Here is a 23,362-nt window from a genome sequence, read left to right on the forward strand (position 1 = left end):
TAAATTTTGAATCATAGAATTCCATTAACTTTTACATGTACATTTCCAGTCCCTTGGTTAAAACCATACATAATAGATCATTTAGACTTAGACTTGAGACTTAGATACTAAGACTATTACATGATAAAATTAGAGAGAACTTGGGTTAATTTTCTTGAGAATGTGACCAATGTTGATATTCTATTCTAATTTAATTTCTATGGAATCCTATCTAGGCGCTTTGGAGTGATTTTGCTATATGGTAAGTATGTATCTTTCTTTGTTTCTTCCCTTCACCACCATCTGAATCAACCTCTTCCTTAGGGAGAGGCCCCATCTTCATCTACCTTTTCCCCCCAAGAAGACCCACCATCATTTTCCACCGGTTTTTCCCATTAGGACCAAGATCCGGATTGTTCTTCTTGCTCCGATAGTTGAGTGTTCTTTTTTGTTTCCTCCTTCCTTGTATCTTCATGCCCCATTTTACCTCCAACGCATATATTTCCCAGTAAATCCAAGGCAAGGTTTAGAGATGAATTTTGAGTGTCAAGCAACTCCCTTCGTGAATAGATGTTACTTTACTGATTTCCTCCATACTTGCCCCTGTTTTGGAGTTTTAGCACATTCCCCCTTACTGTATGCTCCATTCCTTTTTCTTTTTCCTTCTACCCTTCTATTTGGAGTATACATTCGAATTACATCGAAATGAGGGTTTATAAGAGTGAAATGAAGGGTACAATCGAAGTTGGTGGAATCAAAGGAGTGTATGGAAGGGAATGATTTATTAGAACTAGAAGAAGAATCATACCTTTTTTTTTATTTGGTTCTGTGGTGGTGGAGGGTGTTATGAGTGAGATTTGGAAAGCTTGGCAGTTGGTTTAACAAGTCAGAGAAGGAGAGATAAAGTGGAGTGAAAGGGAATTTGAGAAGTCCCTTTTTGGGAAGAGTGAGAGTTGATTGTAGTAGATTTTCAAAATGGTTATCATGACACACTCTTCTCAATACACTTAATGACGGCTAAGATTTTGACTAGGGAAGTACAACTAGGTTGTTCAATTTGTTCCTTGATCTGTATGTATAATTGATTGCCAAGGAAGGAATACATACCTGAAAACGCCAATGGCTGATCTTGTGCAAATTTTGATTTAGGTCCACTTTTTGTAATAGTCATAATGTTTATACCTTGAAGAGCCCATGAAACTGTAATTGCATAGGACATACAATTAAATGTACCTGACTGAGTAGCATATTTCTAATTACTTGTAAACTCATATTGTCTGAGATAACATAAGCAGCCAATTTTTTTGGAATCATATTTGCAACTTTAATCATCCTCAATACTAACATGAATCTTTCGTTTCAAATTTAATTGATAACAATCTTTAACATAATCATCCAGGGTAGTATAAGCACATTTTAGCATTTGTGGGATCACACCAAGGATTGTATACCCAACTTTTTCATCTTTGCCTCAATATCAATCACAATATAAATGTCTAATCACATGTTTTTTCTCTTTTCAAGAGACATGCCTGTCGTAATCTAATGATGTTCTTCTTTAATTGACGATTCAACAATGATCAATTCATTTTTACACTCTACTAGATCAGGTTGAACCACTTGTTCCAGGTGACCATCTTCATTAATCTTGAGAAACATGTTCCTAAACCTGTTTCAGGTCACATGAGTACCTACCATTTTTTATGATCTTGCACTTTCTGATACTGTACCTTGAGATTGATCTTGTGGTGGTTGCTTTTTATGTTCCTCCTATCTTTGTTCAGTATATTTCTTTCAGTGATAGACCAGGTTCATCTATTTGCTCCACCCAAGATTCCCCCTATCCGATAGACTTCTCGTTTTAGGCAGACAGACCATACTCCTTTTGCAGTATTTTTCTTGTTCCGCTATTCTAAGAAGGAGCAAAATTAACGTTGTAAATATGTTTTGTGTCTTGAGCAAGCACTATTCATCTATCATTCTAGCTTGCTCTTCTGCTCCTCTTACCTACCTCACCAATCAATGATTAAGTTTAGGTACCCAGGAAAGTGTGAGCCCCTTTCCATTTACCATTAGATTAATCAACTCTTTCTTTGTCCAATCAGGCAAAGCCCAAGCAAACCTGTCTCTAATAATAGTTTCTTTCTTCTTGATTGGCTTGGTGTTTCTATTTGCAATCTTTAGATTTCTCACCCTGTAGCTCATGTGAACTGGACAGTCGGTCTAACTATGTCCCATCTTACCACACAGAGCACATAGCTCTTCTTCTGATACTTCATGTTTAGAGTTCTATTAAATCCCAATCCTGTAGTCATGTTATATGTTTGGCTTATGAGATTCGAGAGCAACTGAGATGCTTTAGTCCAACGATTTGCTCTTTCAAGATTATGCTCCGTTCTAAGTAACTTTGAGCTAATTTTTCCCTTTCAAGGCGCAACTCTATCCTCGCCCTTTTGAAATCAAACTCAATTCCATGTTGCTCATCGTCCAAGTTTCGCTTCCCTCATTTAATTGTCAGCTTCAGAACCTCAGATTGAAGTGCCGAGACTGATAAACCAAGTTGAGCAACCTATTCTCTCAACATACAGTTCTCCTTTTCACCTTTGTTTTTATTAGCTTCACTCCTTATTATTTGATCCTTTAAGCTCACAATTTTATAGAGTGACTCATCTGTTTCTGTGCTAATCTCTTCATATTCGTCCATTTGATCATTTATCAAGGACTTCGATTTTTTCTTTGAGAACATTCCTAGGTTTTCTTTGAACTCATACGTTCTTACTTTAATTTCATCGTCAGTGTCTGATCCTAAATGATCATCAGCCATAAGAGCAGTGTGATCAGCTTCATCTTCAGAGTTTTCATCAGAACCCTAGGCTCCTACCATAGTCTTTGTGTTTTTCTTGCTCTTTTTTGTCTCCTCTTTCTCCTTTTCTGCCCTCCTTCTTTTCCACTCTATTTCTGATAGTGGACGATCCTTGATCATATGATCAGTCTTTTTGCATTTGAAGCCCCCATAAGCCTGTGCCCTATCAAGACTCCTTCCCTTCTCAGAAGTGTTATTTTTTCTCAATTGATTTTTCTATTTTTAGGAATTTCTTGAAATTTCTTGCAATCAGGGCTATGTCATCTTCATCTTCTCTATCCGTCGATTTGACCGCTAAAGACATTCCTGAGCTTTCCTTTTCAGCTTTATCATTCTCCATGTCCATCTCATAGGTCTTTAGATTTCCTACTAGTACGTCTAGAGACATCTGTTCTATATCTTTTGCTTCCTTGATAGCAGTGACTTTCATCTTGAATGCTTTTGGTAGGGTTTGCAAGATTTTGTATACTGAATCTTCAGTGCAGATGACCTTCCCTAGTGAGGTTAATTCATTCACAATAGAAGTTTATCGAGTGAACATCACAACAATTTTCTCTCGTTGCTTCATCCTAATATTTTCATAATTAGTGGAGAACATAGTCTTTCTAAATTTTCTTACATGGCTAATTCCTTCATGAGCAATTTTCAAGGCATCCCTGATCTACTTGGCTATTGTATATCCTAAGATTTTGTTATATTCCTCAGGTCTAACACCACAGATTAGAGTGTTCTAACACCACAGATTAGAGTGTTCTTGGTCTTTGAATTCTTTTCAAGAATCTTGTAGTCCTTTTCATCATATTCAGCCTTTTCTTTCTTTACCTCAGTTCCATATTCTGCCTTCTTTGTGGGATATTTAGGTCCCTCGATGACCCTGTCCCATAACTCATTATCCTCAGCTTGCAAGTGATCCTCCATACGAGCCTTCCATCATTAGTAATATTCTCCATTGAACTGCGGTTGTCTTCTAGTTGATTGACCCTTAGAGTGTCCTGTAGGTGGTGCAACATTCATTATGATCTTGTCCCAAGGTGTTAGCCTTTTTTAGGGGAACCTGCTCTGATACCACTTGTTGGAGTTACACGACCTAATTTTCTATCCTGATCAATACCTGACTTTCGACTAAGGAACACGTTGCTCTACATATTCTACATATGTGTTTGTACAATAATAATGAACAAGAAAGTAAAAGACACGGTGATTTTTACGTGGAAACCACCCGGTTAAGAAGGGCGATAAGAACCACTACCTAAACCTCTGTAGGATTTTCCCCAAAGCTCCACTATAATGGTGAGCTTCTGCAAATTCAAGTTACAAACTCTGTAGCCTAGGAACTCACCTCTAATCCCTATCTCACTAATCTCCCTACACTAATCAGCAACCTCCAAGTTGATCACCAACTTGAAGTTGAATTTAAAACATTTTTTTACTAACTTGACTATTTCTAATAAATCAGATAAATTACAACTCGATAAACAACCTAATCCAAGTTTCTAGACTTAAGAACTGGAAAACATTATACAATAGAACATCTCTTTCAATCTATCTTCTTGCACTAGGGATGTAACTCTAGATTCTTGAGTATTCTTGATATATCTTTTGATCGGTCAATATTTATAATTCTCTCTTCGTGAGTGCGCGAACCTTCTTCTTGGTGAGACTTGGATTTTATAACATTGAGTGCACATCGGGTCAGCAAACACAAAATCCTCTTCGAGTAGGCCTATGAGACATATTAGGATTTGTGTTGAATTGGGATTTTTCCCTTTTGGATCGACTTCATTTACTTGTAAGAGTCTGAAGAATGATGTTTAATTATCACAACGAATCCTATAACTTGACTGCCAAGTCTTTACAATAAATCTGCAAATCCTAATTTTTATAGGACTTGTGCTAGAACACGTTCACGAACCTATTTCATCCACCTTGTTTGTCTGCCTCTGAATCACTACTCTTTCTGAGATTGAACATGTTCACGAACCTATTTCATCATCCCCTTCTCGTTCATTCCTTCGACTCTATCTTGAGCCTGGTTTTGAGATGGATGAGGGAACATGTTGATAGACCTGTTTCATAGCATCATGCTCTTTGCTCTTTGCTCTGTGCCTGTATTTCTTCACTTAGATTTCTTCATTGCTGGAATAAATCATGTCCTTAACCTTGTCCAGCTCTGTGACTCTGATCTTGTTCTTGCTCTGTGTTAGAACATGTTCGTAGACCTAGTTCATGTACTTTATCTACAGCTCTTTTAATTTAAACAAAATAGTTCTGAGTCATCTTCACCTTTTCTGCTTCATGATCTCTTGTCTTCTGATTCATTCAACAACTGCACCTGATGACTCCTGAGATAGAACATGTTTTCATGTTTGTTCTATTCTTTGATGAAATGCATTGTGACTGAGTCATCTTCATCTCTTTTGCTCTGTCTACATCTGTCTTGTAATTGATCAAGTATTGGCGAACTCTCTTTGATCTGATCATTGCACTTTTCTTTGTATAGACACACATGTTTACAACATGAGACACGTGCATGCTCTTTTCTGTAGCTTTTTTACAATAGAACATGTCTATGGACCTGTTTTAACCATCCTGTACTGCTTGCTTTTTCATTGTCTGGAATCTCTGCTTTACCTCAACCAATTGTCTAGCTTTGTTCAATTACTTTGTCAATTATCAAAAGCCCACACATTGTTTTATGCCAACAGTCTCCCCTATAAAGGGGACTATCCAACCCTATTAACAAGCATAAAATGTCCTACCTCACCCCGTAAGGCCGTACCACAAATTATATGGTATAATCAGGGCTCAAATGGCTATCATGCATCAAGTATTATTTACCTCAATAGGAACTCACCTTGAATGCAAGTAATTCTGCCTTTTGCCATGCTATGCCTCATCCAGAGTGAAAGGGTTAGCTCAAGGTTTAACATTATAATAATAGAATACTCAACCAGATCATACACACGTAGAACCTTCGGCTGAGAACAAATGAGGACACTTAGACTTCATCTCCTCTTCTGCCTCCCCTATTTTTTGTTCTACATTCTTGATCCACCATAAAACTTTCAAGGAGGCAACTTCTTTAGTCCTCTGCTTGCATACTTGCCGATCTAATATAGTGACTGGAACTTCATCGCAAGACAAATCTTCTGTACTCTGTACATCATCAATCGGTACAACCCGGGAAGGATCTCTAATACACTTTCTCAATTTAGAGACGTGGAAGACTGGATGAACTGATTCTAATTCTGTTACCAATTCCAATTCATAAGCTACTTGACCTATTCCCTTGATCATTCGATATGGCCCGATATACCTTAGGCTAAGCTTGCCCTTTTTTCCGAATCTCATTACGCCCTTCATAAGCGAAATCTTCAAGAATACCCAATCATCCACTTGGAACTCCAGCTGAATAGGTGGTCTTAACTGGCAAGAATTGAGCAGATTTTATGAGCCTGTCAACAACCACCCAAATAGAGTAGAACTTACAATATGAGCGAGGTAACCCTGTAATGAAATCCATGTTAACCATTACCACTTCCACATCAGGATCTCGATGTTTTGGATCAATCTGGCTGGCTTCTGATGCTCTATTTTGACCTGTTGACAATTAGAACATTGAGACAAGAACTATGCAATGTTCTTCTTCATGTCGTTCTACCAATACATCCCCTTAATGTCATGATACGTCTTTGTTGATCCAGGGTGAATGGAGTATCGTGAATAATGGACCTCTGTCATAACTTTTTCCCGTAGCCCAGCTACGTTTGGAACACACAGTAGGCCTTGTTACCTTAGTATCCCGTCATTATCAAGATCAAATGCCATGGTCTTCTTTTGTTGAATACCTTATCGGATTTTCTCTAAAACAGGGTCTTCGCTCTGACACTCTTTTACTTCGTCTATAAGGAACGAATCTATTGCATTCTGAATTACTACACTTCGTCATCCAAATCTATCAATCAGACCCCTAAAATAGTTAATTGATAAAGCTCTCTAGTCAATTCCTTCTTTTGGGCTCTCACATGCACTAAACTACCATGGACTTGAGCTAAGAGCATCGGCTACGACATTGGCTTTGCCGGGATGATACAGGATAACAACGCCATAGTCTTTCAATAACTCAATCCACCTTCGTTTCCTCAAATTCAACTCCTTCTGCTTGAATTTATTGAAGGCTCGTATGGTCCGTGAAGATATCTACATGAACGCTATATAAATAATGTCACCAAATTTTTAAAAAGTGTACGCCACTGTCGCTATCTCCAATTCATGTGCAGGTAGTTCTTTTCATGTTTCCTCAATTACCTTAAAGCATAGGCAATCACCCTACTATGTTGCATCAACACACATCCCAGACCTGTACCTCAGGCATCACTATATATAGCATAACCTTCTGTACCTTCGGGAAGAGTAAGAATTGGTGCTGACGTCAATCTATCCTTTAACTCTTGGAAACTCCACTCTCAAGCATCAGACCATTGAAACTTAGTGGCTTTCTGTGTCAACTTTATCAATGGTGTTGATATAGTAGAAAACCCTTCTACGAACCTCCGATAGTAGCCTATTAAACATAGAAAGCTACAGACCTCTGAAGGAGTCGTGGGCCCGGCCAATTCTTCACCGGTTCAATCTTCTTAGTGTCCACCCTAATGCCTTCATCTGAGACTATATGACCAAGAAAGGCCACCGAGTTCAACAAGAACTCACACTTAGAGATTTAGCATACAATTTACGGTTCTAAAGTGTCTGTAACACCCTCCGTATGCGCACTGTATGCTATGCTTCCGAGCGAGAAAACACCAAAATAGCGGTGCATGCTATGCTTTCGAGCGAGAATACACCGGAATATCATTGATAAACACTATCATGAACACGTCAAGAAAAGGACATAATACATCATTCATCAGATCCATAAAGACCGCTGGTGCATTTGTCAGCCCAAATGACATTACTAGGAGCTCAAAATGCCTGTATCTCATCCTGAAGGCCGTCTTTGGAGTGTCCTTCTCTTTGACCCTTACCTGATGATACCCTGACCTTAAGTCGATCTTTGAGAAGCAGTTGGCACCCTGCAACTGGTCAAATAAATCATCGATTCTGGAAAGGGGATACTTGTTCTTGATAGTGACTTGTTCAGCTGCCGATAATCGATACACATCTGCAACGAGCCATCTTTCTTTCGTACAAACAATTCCAGTGCACCCTAAGGTGAAGTGCTAGGGCTAATGAATCCTTACTCTAGCAAGTCCTTCAATTTCTCTTTCAATTCCGTGAATTCAGCGGGAGCCATTCTATAAGGGGGAATAGATATCGATTGGGTGCCCGAAAGTACATCGATACTGAAGTCAATATCCCCTTCTAGGGGAAGACCTGGAAGCTCATCTAGAAACACATCGGGTAACTCATTAAGCATCGAAACTAACTGAAGGGTTGGTGGTTCAACATTGGCATCCCTAGCCCGAACAAGATGATATATACAACCTTTGGAGATCGTCTTCCTCACCATAAGATAGGAAATAAACCTACCATTAGGTGTCACAGCATTGCCTTTCTATTCAAGGGCATGCTCACCTGGAAACTAAAATCTAACAATCTTTGTCTGACAATCTACGTTAACATAACACGACGCTAACAGTCTATGCCCATAATAACATCAAAGTCAAACATTTCTAACTTTACTAGGTTCACTTGAGTATGACGGCTACAAATTACCATCGTACAACACCGATAGACACGTCTAGTAATCACAGAATCACCAACTGGCGTGGACACCACAAATGGCTTATTCAATTACTCGATTTCTATACCAAACTAACCAACAATAAATGGAGTAACATATGACAAAGTGGAGCCTGGATCTATTAATGCATATACATTATGTGAAGAGACAGATAATATACCTGTAACAATGTCAGGTGGCGACCCGCCAATGCATAGATGCGGTTTTGATAATTGGTCGAGCTAAACGCTCTACCTCTACCCATACCTCGTCCATCTAACATCTGGGAATCTTTCCTAACAGGGTATACTGATAATGATGAAGCCTCTACAGATTAGATCGGCTGAGCCATGCCACCTTCTCCTCTTGTCGGACAGTCTCTCATAATATGGTCGGGATGTCCATAAGAATAACACACATCTAACCACCGTCGGCACTGTCCAGAATGCGCCTTACCACACTAATCACATTTTGGGAAAGGTGCTCTCATCTGACTAGAGTCACCACGATACTAGGAGTCTGATGCTTGCAAGCTCTGACTTGGTCCCGAATAAGCATACTGATCAAACCTAGGACTCTGAAATTTTGAGGGTGTACTAGCCGCTAGATTAACTGGGAGACTATGGAATTGTGTCCTGAAGCCACCTAGAGAGTCTCCGAAAGAACCTGCAGATCTGTCCCTCTTACTCTAACCCCTATCACGATCTTGGTTTGCCCGCTACTGCTGCTTGCGCTCCTTTAATCCCTCAGCGTATGCCTGTCTGGAAAAATATCCATTCCTTCATGAAACGAGGTCGTCATACACTCTTTAATCAAGGGAAGTCCAAGCCCAATCATGAACCGATGTACCCGGTCCCTCATTTCAGTCACAACTATGGGAGCATACCTGGCTAGAGAATCAAATTGAAGACTATACACCCGTACACTCATACTTCCCTTTCAGAGAGCCAAAAATTTATCAATCGAAAGCTTGTCTGTCTCCCTTTGGTAAGTAAAGATGTAAAAATACCTCCGAGAAATCCTTTCATACTGTCAAAGGTGCATTCAGTTCTCTGGACCGCTCCTAAGTCTCATACCACTAAACAGCAATATCCTGCAATCTATAAGAGGCCAACTCCACCACCTCAGTGTCAGAAGCATGGATCACTTTCAGCGTCCTGTGTATCTGATCTATGAAGTTTTGTGGGTCCTCCTCTGGATAAGGCCCTGTAAATACCTAAAGATCCAGGCTAATAAAGTCCCGAACCCTCGCACTATATAACCTCTAAGCAGGTCCAACACCCGCACCCTGACGCTGGGCCTGAGCAGCCACTAATCGAGTCAATAATCGCATGGCATCCTGCATCTCCTGGTCAAGGGCATCAGGTGGAAGAATTGGGGGTATTGCACCCCTTCTGGGTTCCTCTGGAGCGGGCGGAGACTGAGTTGTCCGAGATAGGGCCTCACTCTGAGACTCACTATGGTCCACATTTACTAGTGGCACCTAACAGGTACCCTCTCTCGCAACTACGTCTAATCTCTTACCTGCTGACTTCTTCTTTGTCATCATAAGTATCAATGTAATATCAAAACAAGATAAAGACTAGGAATTGAATTTTTACAACTCAGCTCTATCATACGATCTTGAATATGAAAGAAAGGTGACAATCCTAAATGACCCGTAGCCTCCTGCTACTGCTATAAGTGTGGTGCATAACATACCCATAAATAAGACTCTACTAGACACTGCTTGTAGACAGACCTAGGATAGACCTGCTCTGATACTAAGTTTGTCATACCCTAAATAGAAGGGGCACGACCGGCACCCGGCCCTTACTTGCCGAGCGCCAACGTATATCACTTAACCAATAAACCTAACATATAACTAGGCCGACAAGGCCACCATACGATAATCTTAATGAAAACAAAAAATGTCCCAACGAATGATATTTAAAAATGACATACATATGCATATATACGGGCCGACGAGGCCTCCATGGTGATCTATACATCAAAACAAGGCCTGCAAGGCCATACAAAACATCTTTACATAGGACATATGTCTATAAGCCTCTAAGAGTACTATAACATCATAAGGTCGGGATAGGACCCCGCCATACCCATATCATATACATAATATCATACCGACTCAAAATGGCATCTCCGGAATAAATGGAGTGTCTCAAACCACCACTGAATTAGACAGCATACTAGGGAGGTCCGTCTGTATGTCTGCTTGGACCTGGGCATGAAACATAGCGCCTCCGGTAGAGCACGTCAGTATGAATAATGTACGAGTATGTAAGGCATGATAAGAACATAAGTAAAGAAAACAATGTGAAGGAGAGTCGAGAAAGATCAACCTGTAACTCTGGATTTCCACTAAGGGCTATGATATGCATAGATATAACGTATACACGCATATAACGCCACAAAGATACATATACCATATATACGAGCATATAGCGCCATCGCCTCGTGGTCATCATCATCATCATCATCATCATCATCATCATCATCATCATCATCATCATCATCATCATCATAATAATAATAATAATAATAATAATAATAATAATAATAATAATAATAATAATAATAATAATAATAATAATAATAATAATAATAATAATAATAATAATAATAATAATAATAATAATAATAATAATAATAATAATAATAATAATAATAATAATAATAATAATAATAATAATAATAATAATAATAATAATAATAATAATAATAATAATAATAATAATAATAATAATAATAATAATAATAATAATAAGAATAATAATAATAAGAAGAATAAGAAGAAGAAGAATAAGAATAAGAAGAAGAAGAAGAAGAAGAAGAAGAAGAAGAAGAAGAAGAAGAAGAAAGAACATAATAACAATAATAATAATAATAATAATAATAATAATAATAATAATAATAATAATAATAATAATAATAATAATAATAATAACCAACTGATCAGTGGTGCTATGTACAATACATATACGCGTATATAACGCTATCGAGATATATTCATATGTATATATGCATGAAGACCACTAAGATACATTACGAGCATGTCAGAGTGGCATAAGGTCGTTACACCTCCGACTATACTTATGTGACTAACATGACATTATACTTCCCATCATCAACCAAGGAGAAGAATACATAAGGTACTTATTAAACATAGATATGAAAAATGAGCATAACCATTTCTATAACTAAGAGTAGAGCCATCTTTGGAAAGCAACATTTGGTTAAGTTTGGTTATGTTTCGTTCAACTTAGATCATGCCAAAAGAAGAGAGTTAGCCTTAACATACCTTATATCGAACGACGGCATATCAAGCTGGAATCAGCCTCCTTCACGCCTAAGTCTACAACCAACAATAAGGGTACTAAATTTAATTACGAGTAGTCCCACAATCCCCTATCGAGCGGCAAGCTCATTCGATATAAAATCGGGCAGCATCTCCCCCGATTTCCTTACTTTCCCAAGTCCATAAAAAGATCAAGAACACATACAACCTTCAACTATATACTTCCAGCACCACAACACAGCCAAACAACCCAACAACACAACACAACAATATTCAATATCGAGTTTACAACTTCTAGTCGACATCTTGCATGTTTTTAACCATCCAGCATATAAATAACCTAAAATAACTCTTGTACATGAAGAAGTACAAGATTCTTACCTTAAATCTCAAAAACCAGCAACAAATTAACTCAGAACAATTTCAAAGCAGTCCAGCAACTCACAACTACATCATATACGATTTTCGACCCTGATTTCACAAGTTCTCAACCAAACAATCTAGCTACAAGTTGTATGAACTCAAATACATGTAGGAGAAGTAGAATATTACCTTAATCTAGCAAGAACAAGACTTTTCTTATGTTTCATCAACTTGGAAGAACAACGAACACAAGCACAACGCGATAGAACTACGTTCTACGAGCACCACGGGATTTACAACACTTGATTTATACTGTTTACCTTTGGGGTGCTTAGGATCTGTTGGTGTCGAAAATTAAATGAGAAATGGAAGCCACCGATTTATATATCAAAAAAAGTTTCCCACCGCCTATGTGGGTCCCACCAAGGGTTGTGTCACACCCCAACCTTGGTGAGGCGTGATTGGCACCCGGTTGTCACACCCTTAATCCGATAGGGTGTGATGGGCACCCGACCCTTACCTAGGGCCGAGCGAACACGCTGACTCTCATAATACTCGTAGCCACACTGGGCCCTTAACTAAAACATGAATACATAATGAAGGTTTTTCGGAAAACAACCAAGCTTTACACTTTTTCGAATCAAATAAAATTTCTAGCATATAAAGCTTATAATACAATGCCTAATAATACATCGCTTACATACCGCATACATAACCGACATCTTAGACCCACGACACTGCCTCGCAAAGTCTCTAACACAGAACATGAAACCATAACATAATAATCTGACTCGGCAAAGCACTCACGAGAGAAAATGGAGCTCACCAATCCCTTACTGAGCATCTTCTACTAATCATTCACCACACAGGTGTGCACACGCGGCATGAAACGCGGCCCCGAAGAAAAGGGGGTCGGTCACGGAAAATGTGCGAGTATGTAAAGCTTGGAATACATTAAACAATCATAATGGGACCGAGAAGTACGAACGAGACATAACCATCGAATCATAGACTTGCCCTCAGTAAAACATATCTCATACATATACATATACATATAGCGTGTCCCGGCCCTCTAGCGAGGGACTCGGTGGGTAAGATCATGTCATTATCATATCATCGTATCATCGAACATATATACCGTACCCGGCCCTCTAGTGAGGGACTCGGTGGGTAAGATCATATAATCATCGTATCATATTATCATGTCATCATATCACATCATCATATATATATACATGTATACCCGCCCTCCAACAGGGACTCGGTAAATAATCATGCCATCATATACCGTACCCGGCCCTTTCGGGACTCGGTCGTACCCGGCCCTTTCGGGACTCGATGAATAATCATATCATCATATACCGTACCCGGCCCTTTCGGGACTCGGTGAATGTCATATACATACCGTACCCGGCCCTCTAATGAGGGACTCGATCGTACCCGGCCCTTTCGGGACTCGGTGAAATATCATATCAACTGTGCACGAATACGTACCCGGCCCGGGACTCGGTGAAGTGATGTCATAGTAGGCACGAGCAGAGTAATAAGAAGCCACATACACATACACACAATTCATCTTTGAAGCTCAACAACTAAGTAACAGATCAACGCTCGTGTTACAGAATCATAGTCACATTAAGTTTCTTCCGAATGTTACTCAGGAACATGTCAAATAGAGCTTTGGAAATCATGGTTACGTATTAAAATCATATGCATACAAATTCTCATTTCATACATTTACACAGATTCCATAGAACCAATCAAAATAGACTATCATTTAAAAACCGAGCCAATGGTCATAGTCAAATCCAGTTTCTTTCGAATGTTACTCGGGACTTGTCAAATTGAACTTTAGCCATCATAGTTACGTATCGGAATCATATACATACGATTTCTCATTTCAGACTTAACACATGTGAGTAATCATATTCGGAAGTCGGGTTGTTAACCATGTTAAGTTCTTTTAACAAGTGGCTAGAACTATACAAAGGAACGTCTTGCGGGCCCACGGACAAGTACTCAGCCGATCCGGGCCCGCCCACAGAAGTTAAGATCATCATACGCTACTGAACCTCCTACGGGCTTATCGAGGCGATCCGAGCCTTTTGGTGAAAGTTACGGTTGTTCGTAGTTTCGGAATCCTTTAAACATAAAATTCTTTAGGCGACATTCATTTCCAAACATACAAAAGACATAAGGGCCAAAATTTTCACTACCTTAAGAATGTCAACATTAAGAGGCAAATAAGAATCGCAGACATGCTCGGATCGTAAGAATAGAATTACCTCGGGGATCATATCATAGCTTAATTTAACTAAGACATGCCGAAGAAAGAAAAGTGAGCTTTACATACCTTGGCCGCCTTCTAAGCTAATCCAACCTTACGCCTCGGCTTCTCACGATCTACCATAATGTCATTGGACACCCAACATTAGCTATAAGCATTGAAGAACTCAATTCCAAACCATCGCTTTATCTACAGAAATTTGGGCGGCATCTCCCTACAAATCCATCAACCCCGAGGATTCAACTCGGCCAAATCATCACAACAACACCAACATTCATATAAACAACATCCATAATTAATTCAAAACGCATTCTAGTATCAACGACCTTCTTCCACATAGTTCGACGATATTTCATTTACATTCAAATAAACCGCATACAATCAATCTAACTTCATCGATCATACGTTCAAGTATTAATCCGAGACCATTCAAACACGATTTAAGGGCATTCCAAGCAATCCATACAACATTTAAAACAACCCAAACCATATACTACTTCACCCGAAACCTTTAATTTCCATAGGGACAACAACGATACATTTCCTTCTTCCAAATTCATCAATGACACCAATAATCCACACATTCACAACATTATTTCCATAAATTCAAGAAAGCATATCGAAATCACATTAGCTTCCAAATCAGCCCACAACCATTACAACTTCAACTTGAACCATTAAACCTTCATTTTACATCATAGAATTCACGATACGACAACCATATTATACCAAATAAAATTAGTCCATTTCTTCCACACAAAACAGCCACCATTCGGTCAACACCTCCACACGCACAACTCATGCATTTCATCCATTTCAACACATTACAACATGCTCAAAATGTCCATAACAATATCAACCAAACACTAAATAAAATTAGCTTAGCATGCCTACACCAAATCAGCCCCTACACGGCCATTCCTCGGCATACATAACCTCATAAGTTTCATTCATTTTCTACACTCTGCAACAACACATAAACATGCTAAATACAACTAATTCTTCACCCCCTACACATACACATATACACAGCCACACATACACACTCACGGCTACACTCCCCACATCCATGTTTTCATGGTTTTCATTCATTTCCATACTCGAACATCCACAAGCCATACATAACATATGAAAAACAAGATTGAACCTTACCTTTTCCTTCAACTTCTCCCACGGCTAGGCTCACAAATTTGCACAAACGGATGTTTTTTTCTTGCTCCAACAACCCCTCCATGTTGACAAGGACCTTCCAATTGGTATGAAAGCTAAAAGAAACAAATTTTTCTTGATCAAAATCCTGGGGCTAGTTCGGCCAGCCCCTCTTGGCCGTTTGCTTCCTTTTTTTTTTTCTTCATGTTTCTTGAAATTTCTTGAGTTTGTAAAATGATGAAAGGTGCCTTGTTGTCCTCACTTATATACATATATATATATATATATATATATATATATATATATATATATATATATATATATATATATATATATAATATTTGCATATAATTGGCGGCTCATACTCCTTCTTTTTTTTTTTTTTTTTTTCTTTTTCTCAATTTTCTAGAAATTTCCCATGTCACAATAGATGACTTACTTGTCTTGCCTTGTCATCTTTGTCCATGTGCATCCTTAGCCACTTACAAAATATAAGATGAACACATGTGCATCTTTATGGCTTAAAATAATTGGCCAACCATGGGTGGGACCCGGCCACTTGGCTTCTCCAAGAAGTCATGAACCAATAACGATTTCCAAATTCCACGTTCGCCCTTAACATTCCCCGCCAATACTTATATGCGACTTGCGCATTAAAATAAAACCGGAAAATGGCCTTGCCCTTAACTTCCCGCAATTAGCTCGGAATGTCCCAACGTACAGAATGCGGGATATAACACCGGTACCTTACGAAAATCGAGCGAACTAATTGATAACTCGCATCCTCTATGTCTCAAATGGAAAAATAAGGCCATGAAGGCCAACTATGAATATAAAATCATGCATACGTATATATGTAATGGGCCTGCGACGTCCATATATCCACTAACAAGACATAAATGAGCTGTACACAGGAATCTATCTGTAAAGCCTCTATGAGCATGATTGAAGTACACAAGTCGGGATAAGGCCCCTGACATACCCTCTTATCACAAAAAAAAACATATACAACTCAGACTCAGCAATGCTCCAAGAAGAGATGGAGCCCACCAATCAAAACTAGTACCTGAAAGCGTTTTTCGTCCTACTGCGGAAGATCCTCGTCTTGTCTACTTGCACCTGCGGGCATGAACGTAGCGTCCACAAGAAGGAACGTTAGTACGAATAATGTACCTGAGTATGTGTGCAAGGCATGAATAGTAGTATGATATCGGAATGAAGATAAGATAAGATAAAGTAAGTAGTTATACCTCGTACTCTTCTTAAGATTAGGTTGTTGGAAATATTGTATGAATTATTTAAAGAGTTGTGAATGTTGTCATGTAAACTACTCCTCTCTTTGGAAAAACATTTCATACACATCCCTACACAACATACATACATATGTATTCACATAAACTTACTATACATATATATCGTCATATCCGTACATCGGCCACTTTCTTTCGGGAATCGGTGTCATCCGTACCGAGGCCCTTTCGGGATCACCGGTTTTTGTTGTTATTGATTTTAAAGTTGCCCTTTCGGGACTCGGTGTTATCCGTACCCGGCCCTTTTGGGACTCGGTGTTATCCCCAACTGATCAGTGGGAGTGCAATGCATACATACATACATATACATAAAAATACATAAATGAAATCAACATCATCATTAGTATTATCATTATCACTATATCCTTCCTTAGAAGATCAACTATCTTAAGGTGAAGTCGACAATATCATGGGAGTCTTGAGAATCATGAACTTAGATAGTATTGAAAATAGAATCATTATCTTCGCTATATCTCACCTCGAAGGAATGAGTAACATGAGGTGAGAACATCAACAATAAGTAAGATCAAGGGATTCGTGGAATGACTCAATAATTTCATAATGCTCTCAAATCATAGCTTCGGAATTTCTAGAATACAATCATCATCATCGTCACAATCATTATAGAACATTTTTCATTTAACATCATAAGAGCTTATCTTAGATTGGAAATCTTGAATTCTTACTTTTGGGAACAAGAATGGCATAGAAATATAGACGGAATCCTAGCTTAAGAATCATGCCTTTGAAAGAAAGGGACTAGCCTTAACATACCTTTCGGTCGCCTTAGTCGTTCAACGTTTATTCTTCCAAGCTCGCAACTCTATACATAATGTTACATCCCGTATTTTGAACGACGAGACGATTTGGGTTAACTATGAAAAGTTAGGATTGAGACCATTCCGGGATATGAAGTCGAGACGTTTGACCTTCGATTATGTTGTAAGACCTAAGTATGTATGATGTTATTGGTATGGAAACAATTAAGAAAGTTTGGGACCAAAGATGGAATTAAGAGAAGTGGCCAATTATTGAAAAAATGGAGGGAGTAAGACATGGCCATGTGGCCGGCCACCTTAGGGGTGGGCCATGGCCACATGGTTGGCTATTATATGTAAATTAGGAGATGACTTAAGGGACCATATATCATCATTTTAAGACTTAGGAAAAATCAAGAAACTTGGAGAGGAGAGAGAGTATTCGGCCAAGAAAAGGAAAAACCAAGACCAAGATCAAGCCTTCCCAAAATTATTTCTCCTAAGCAAACCTACTAATTTGAGGGTGGTGAATAACGTGGAGTTGTTGTTTCGAGCGTTGGATTGTTCGTTTTCGTCCTTGGCCAACTTTGGACAAGTTGAGGATTTGTGAAGAAAGGTAAATTCTAATCTTGTTTTATGAGTTATGGAAGGTTTATGTGTGTTGTTGTATGTTGTTATGGATGAAATTCATGGAAACTTGGTGATTGAAGTTGAGGCCGTGTACATGTGTGTTGGCCGTGTATGTGTGTGCTATGTTATAAGTGATGAACTAAGTTTATGTAGTGTGTTTGGTTATTGTGGTGTGTTGAAATGAGTAAAAATCATGAAGTGTGTAGGTTTGTGTGTTGGTAGGAATATGGCCTTTGATGTGTGTCAAGAAATGGATTAGTTTCCTTGGAATTTTGGTTGTTGTCGTTATGTGAATTCTATGTTGGAAATGAGAGTTTAATGATTCAAGTTGGTATTGTAAGTGTTAGGGGCTGATTTGGAAGGTTTAGTGCATTTAGTGTAATTTTCATGTTTTGAAACCAAGGAATGTGTTAGAGTTGAAGTTCTCGGGTTTGGGGCCAATTCGGGTGGAATGGAGTGTTTGTTGGGTTGTTGGAAATATTGTATGAATTATTTAAAGAGTTCTTGAATGTTGTTTGAATGGTTTTAGATTGATAATTGAATATGCGTTCGTTTGATTATATGTTGGTTTGTAAGTATGTAGTTGTAGTAAGCATAATTGGAATATTGTTGGAATGTGTGGAAGAGGATTTTTAATGTTCGAATGCGTTTCGAATTGATTGTGGATATTGTTGGAATGATTGTTGGTTTGTTGTGTTGTTGAATTTGGCCGAGTTGAATTCTCGGGGTTGGTCCATTTATAAAGGAAGTGCGCTTGATTTTCCGTAGGATTATGTACTAGTTGGAAATGAGCTTTTAAGTGCTTATGGTTGACGTTGGTACTTATTGATGTTATGTAGATCTTGGAGAGTTCGAGATATAAGTTTGGTTGGATTAGCGTTGTGTGCAAGCGAGGTATGTAAGCTTAACCCTTCTTTCTTTTGGCATGTCTTAGTTCAATATAGGCTACGATACTAGCCTCGAGGGAATTCCATTCTCTTGATCAAGGCGACTATGATTCGCGTTTGTCTTTTGGTACTCGTGTGTTGATGTGAGAAAATATTGGTTTTGATGTTGTTGAAAAAATTGATTTTAAAGTTGCATAAAAACTTGGTTTTCAAAAGAGTTTTATTCTTAAACAATGTTGAAACTTCGAACGCTCATAACTTTCGACTAAGGAGCTCGGATTGCCTCGATATCGTCGTGAGAGGTTGTATGACGTGTGATGAGTATGTTTTCCATGGCGGGCCCGGCTCGGGCTTGAGCGCTCGTCCGTGGGTCCCGCGACCTTCTTTTGCACTTTTCGATGACGTTTGAGAGAGTTTGGTATGACGAGTTTCCCGATCCCAGTATGGTTATTTTACTTACTTTTTGAACCTATGATAATGATTTTATGCATATGGTTACTCACGACTCTGCTCGTGCGGTTGTTGGTATATCGTTCGCGGTTCCGGGCAGTTTCTTGTCGTGCGCACTATGATATATTCTGGAGTTATCTTTGTGCTACGGTTCCGAGACCTCGCCATAGGGCGGGTTCCGTTTATGGGTTATCTTTGTGATATGGCTTATGATGTGTTGTGATGATGTGTTGCGTTCGGGGTTGTACGGAGATTTGAAACCTTACGGTGTTATCTTGTGTTATGGCGCCATCGACGGGCGGGCGACCATATTTTACTATGTACTTTTGCATGTTTTCTATTTTGAAAATAAACATTTGGCATTTGAAATGTACTTACTTTCGGTACTTCGGTTTTGAGTGTGATTCGGTTATTTCTTTTGTATTTCTGCTTTACATCTCGAGTACATATTTAAATGTGACCCCCTTCTCTTCTGCGTTTCATGCCCGCGTACAGACGACCGGTTGGCGACCCGCCGGTTTAGGATTCCCATCTGTTTGGGTTGGAGTGCTCTACATCCGGAGCCTATATTTTGGTACATACTCGTTCGTTGCATATATATGTGCGTGTGTGTGTTCGGGGGTACGGCGGGGCCACATCCGTCATATGATTACGTTGGTTTGTTTAGGGCTTGTAGACGTATATGTGGGTTGTGTGCCTACCCGGTCCGGGTGTGTTTGTATATAATACGTTTTGGGCCGATTGAGCCATCGGATAGCCTTATCGGCTTTCGATATATGTATATATGTGTTTGAGTTTGAGATGTGTTTGAAGTAGCGTTTGATATTGTGTCGGCATAAACATTTGTGTGTGATTCGGGTTTGACGAATGCGTTTGGGTGCCCAACTCGGGCACTAGTCACGGCCTACGGGGTTGGGTCGTGACACATAAACCATCCACATTTTCATTAGGCTAAATATCATACACTTGTCTCAAGCATTCAAATGAAATTTTTTAGAATCTGCCGAAATTTGGGCCGCACCTCCCCTATTTATATGCCTAGCCCGAAATCACAATCCAGCAACCAACAACAACAACAACAATACCAACATCAACCACAATACTATCAACACCAATATATTCCATAAAATGTCCCACACGACATTTGTCCAATTTTTCAACTAGCCATAACAACATCCATAATACCATAATCAAAGAATTATATTTAATTTAATCTCAAATTAATCTAAAATTCTCTTTCAAACTCACCTCATGGCCATCAACTTCAATTCAACTCGTTATGATTTTTTTTACTATGATTCTTTCCTCTCTAAGAATTTCTAAACCTTTATATCATCTCAATCATGTAAATAATAATAGGAAAAACATACCTTATAGTAGAAGAACTTCACTTTATTCACCCCTTTCCAAGATCAAGTTCATTTCCACCTTGAAGAGAAACAAGAACAATTAACTTCCATGGATTTTCTTTGAGGTTTTTGATGTTGATATTCTCTCTTAATAATATGGAAAGGTTATGGAAGATTATGGAAGAATTATGGAAAATTATGGAGAGTTATGGAATGTTATGGAAAATGATGGAAAATTATAGAACTTTCAAGTGTGGAGGATGAGAAAAAGGTGAGAACTGATGAAAATTAATGGGTTAGCGGGGTATTTATAGGTGTGTATTGGGTCGGGTTACTGTAGCACCCGGGTATTGTAGCACCCGGTTACTGTAGCAGCATTTTTCTTCTCCATCCACCTAACTTGTAACATCCATAATTCACTAGTCCGATGTTGTATCGACGAGCGGTTTGATGCATTGGAAACTTGATTCGACGAACTTCATTTTAATCTTTTAAAACTCCTTAAAACTCCTAATATACTAGGAGATATACCCCTCCAAAGTTGACTAAATATCTGCCTAAAATTCTGCCAACTTTTTTCCAAATTTTCGACAAATTTATTTTCTTCGATTCGCTTGGTCCCGGAGTCTCCTATAGCTTATTATATGAACTTAAACTCTCAACAATAAGTTTAATGCATATAATCTCATATATCCTTGAAGGTAACTCCAGTAACCATACTTAAAACAACCATCAATACTTATAAATTTTAACGTACGAAACTACGGGGTATAACATTCTCCGCCCTACAAAAACATTCGTCCTCGAATGTTGAAGTAGAGTTCGTTCAGAGGGAAATGTCAATATTATTACCTGTATTTACTGGTATTTACATTATTCACTTGCAGTCTTACCTGCTTATTTAAAATCTGCACTTATGTGAATTGCGCAGTTTATCCTTCTTCTTATCATTCAGAAATTCTTATTCTCTTCGATCTATGTATCCCTTCTTAGGCTTCACGGATATTCCCGACCTTTGTCTTAGTCACCGGCTTGTTCCCCGTCAACGCGATATCTTTAATCATTTCCTTTGAGTTCTCCTTTTGCTCTTAATCTTCGCCACTCTCCTTTGTAAATCTTTTCCCATAGTCTAGAGCACATCTATTGTTTTGATTCATTAATCAGCGGGTCTCTTGATTCCGTAAATGTTCGTCTTCTCTATTTATATCCATGACTTTTGTTCTTGCGATCTTATCTCCGTCTAGTTTCATAACTTCTCTTTACTTTTCCTTAGCTCATCTTGCTCCATAGCTCTCTATTACTTTTCGATTGGCCCATTGTCGGGTGTCATAATTCCTCCACTACCTTATCTAGTCAATCCTTGTCTTCGTCATGAAATACCTATGAAGTTCATCTTGTCATTCATTTCTTACTTCCCTTCTTAATACCATAGCTTGCTCGTATGCTCATGTATGTCTACTCCTCGTATATTCGTCCTACTTTCCTTACAGCCATATCTCTAGTCCAAGCCCATTATCTTATGCTATTAATGCCTACCTTTAACGTAGGCTTCATTTTACCCCAGTACAATAGAAAATATAAGGAATAATATATATATATATATATAGAATCCGAATCGATCACTACATATATATCATGGGAAGACATTGATGATATACCTATAACAGCATTAGGGAAAGGCTCATGATCCTATTGCTCAGCCAATGTATAATCACGATTCGAATTTTGCGCAGAACCAGACTCTCTTCCCTTGGTTCTACCACGACCTTCTAGTACTGCGACCCTGTCATGCGGAGGGTGTACCCAATAATGGCAGACCCATTCTGCGATCCACCAGAGCCGAGCCGTATCCCTACTATCTCGGGACGGACACTCACGCATAATATGGCCTGACCGACCGCAAGCATAACAAATATCTAAACTGTCCGACATGGTCCCCCGATGTAATCCTCTCTTACCCCCGACATCGTGGTGCAGGTGGCCTCATCTGGCCCGAGTCACCCTTATACTGTATACCCAAAATTTTGGAACTCTGGCCCGGTTCAAAATAGATAGGGCGATCAAATCTCTTACTTACAAATCGGGAAGGCGCACTAGCCATTGTTGGCTTTAAGCTATGCGTGGAATACTACGCTCTGTCCTCACCTGAATTCACTAATAGCTCTGAAGATGCGGCCACTGCTTTTTATCACCTCTATCGTAATCGTGCTTACTCTCTTGCATTTGTCGTTGCTCTTCCAAATTCGAAGCACGTGCCTGAATCTGAGAAATGTCCATCCCTACGAAGTGAGGCCGTCAAACATTCCTTGCAAATGTG

General features: G+C 38.9%; 1 protein-coding gene across 1 annotated transcript; it reads right to left on the reverse strand.

The window, feature by feature from the left end:
• Positions 1–5,797: 5,797 nt before the first annotated feature.
• On the reverse strand, positions 5,798–23,322 carry LOC132066521 (uncharacterized). The gene is made up of 3 exons (XM_059459823.1): positions 23,259–23,322; positions 6,378–6,442; positions 5,798–6,268 (listed from the first exon to the last, which is right to left on the reverse strand). Exons 1-3 carry the CDS (start codon positions 23,320–23,322, stop codon positions 5,798–5,800), a joined length of 600 nt encoding a protein of 199 aa, XP_059315806.1.
• Between the last annotated feature and the right edge of the window lie 40 nt (positions 23,323–23,362).

The sequence above is a fragment of the Lycium ferocissimum genome, chromosome 8 (genome assembly GCF_029784015.1).
Source record: "Lycium ferocissimum isolate CSIRO_LF1 chromosome 8, AGI_CSIRO_Lferr_CH_V1, whole genome shotgun sequence".
Taxonomy (NCBI): Eukaryota; Viridiplantae; Streptophyta; class Magnoliopsida; order Solanales; family Solanaceae; genus Lycium; species Lycium ferocissimum.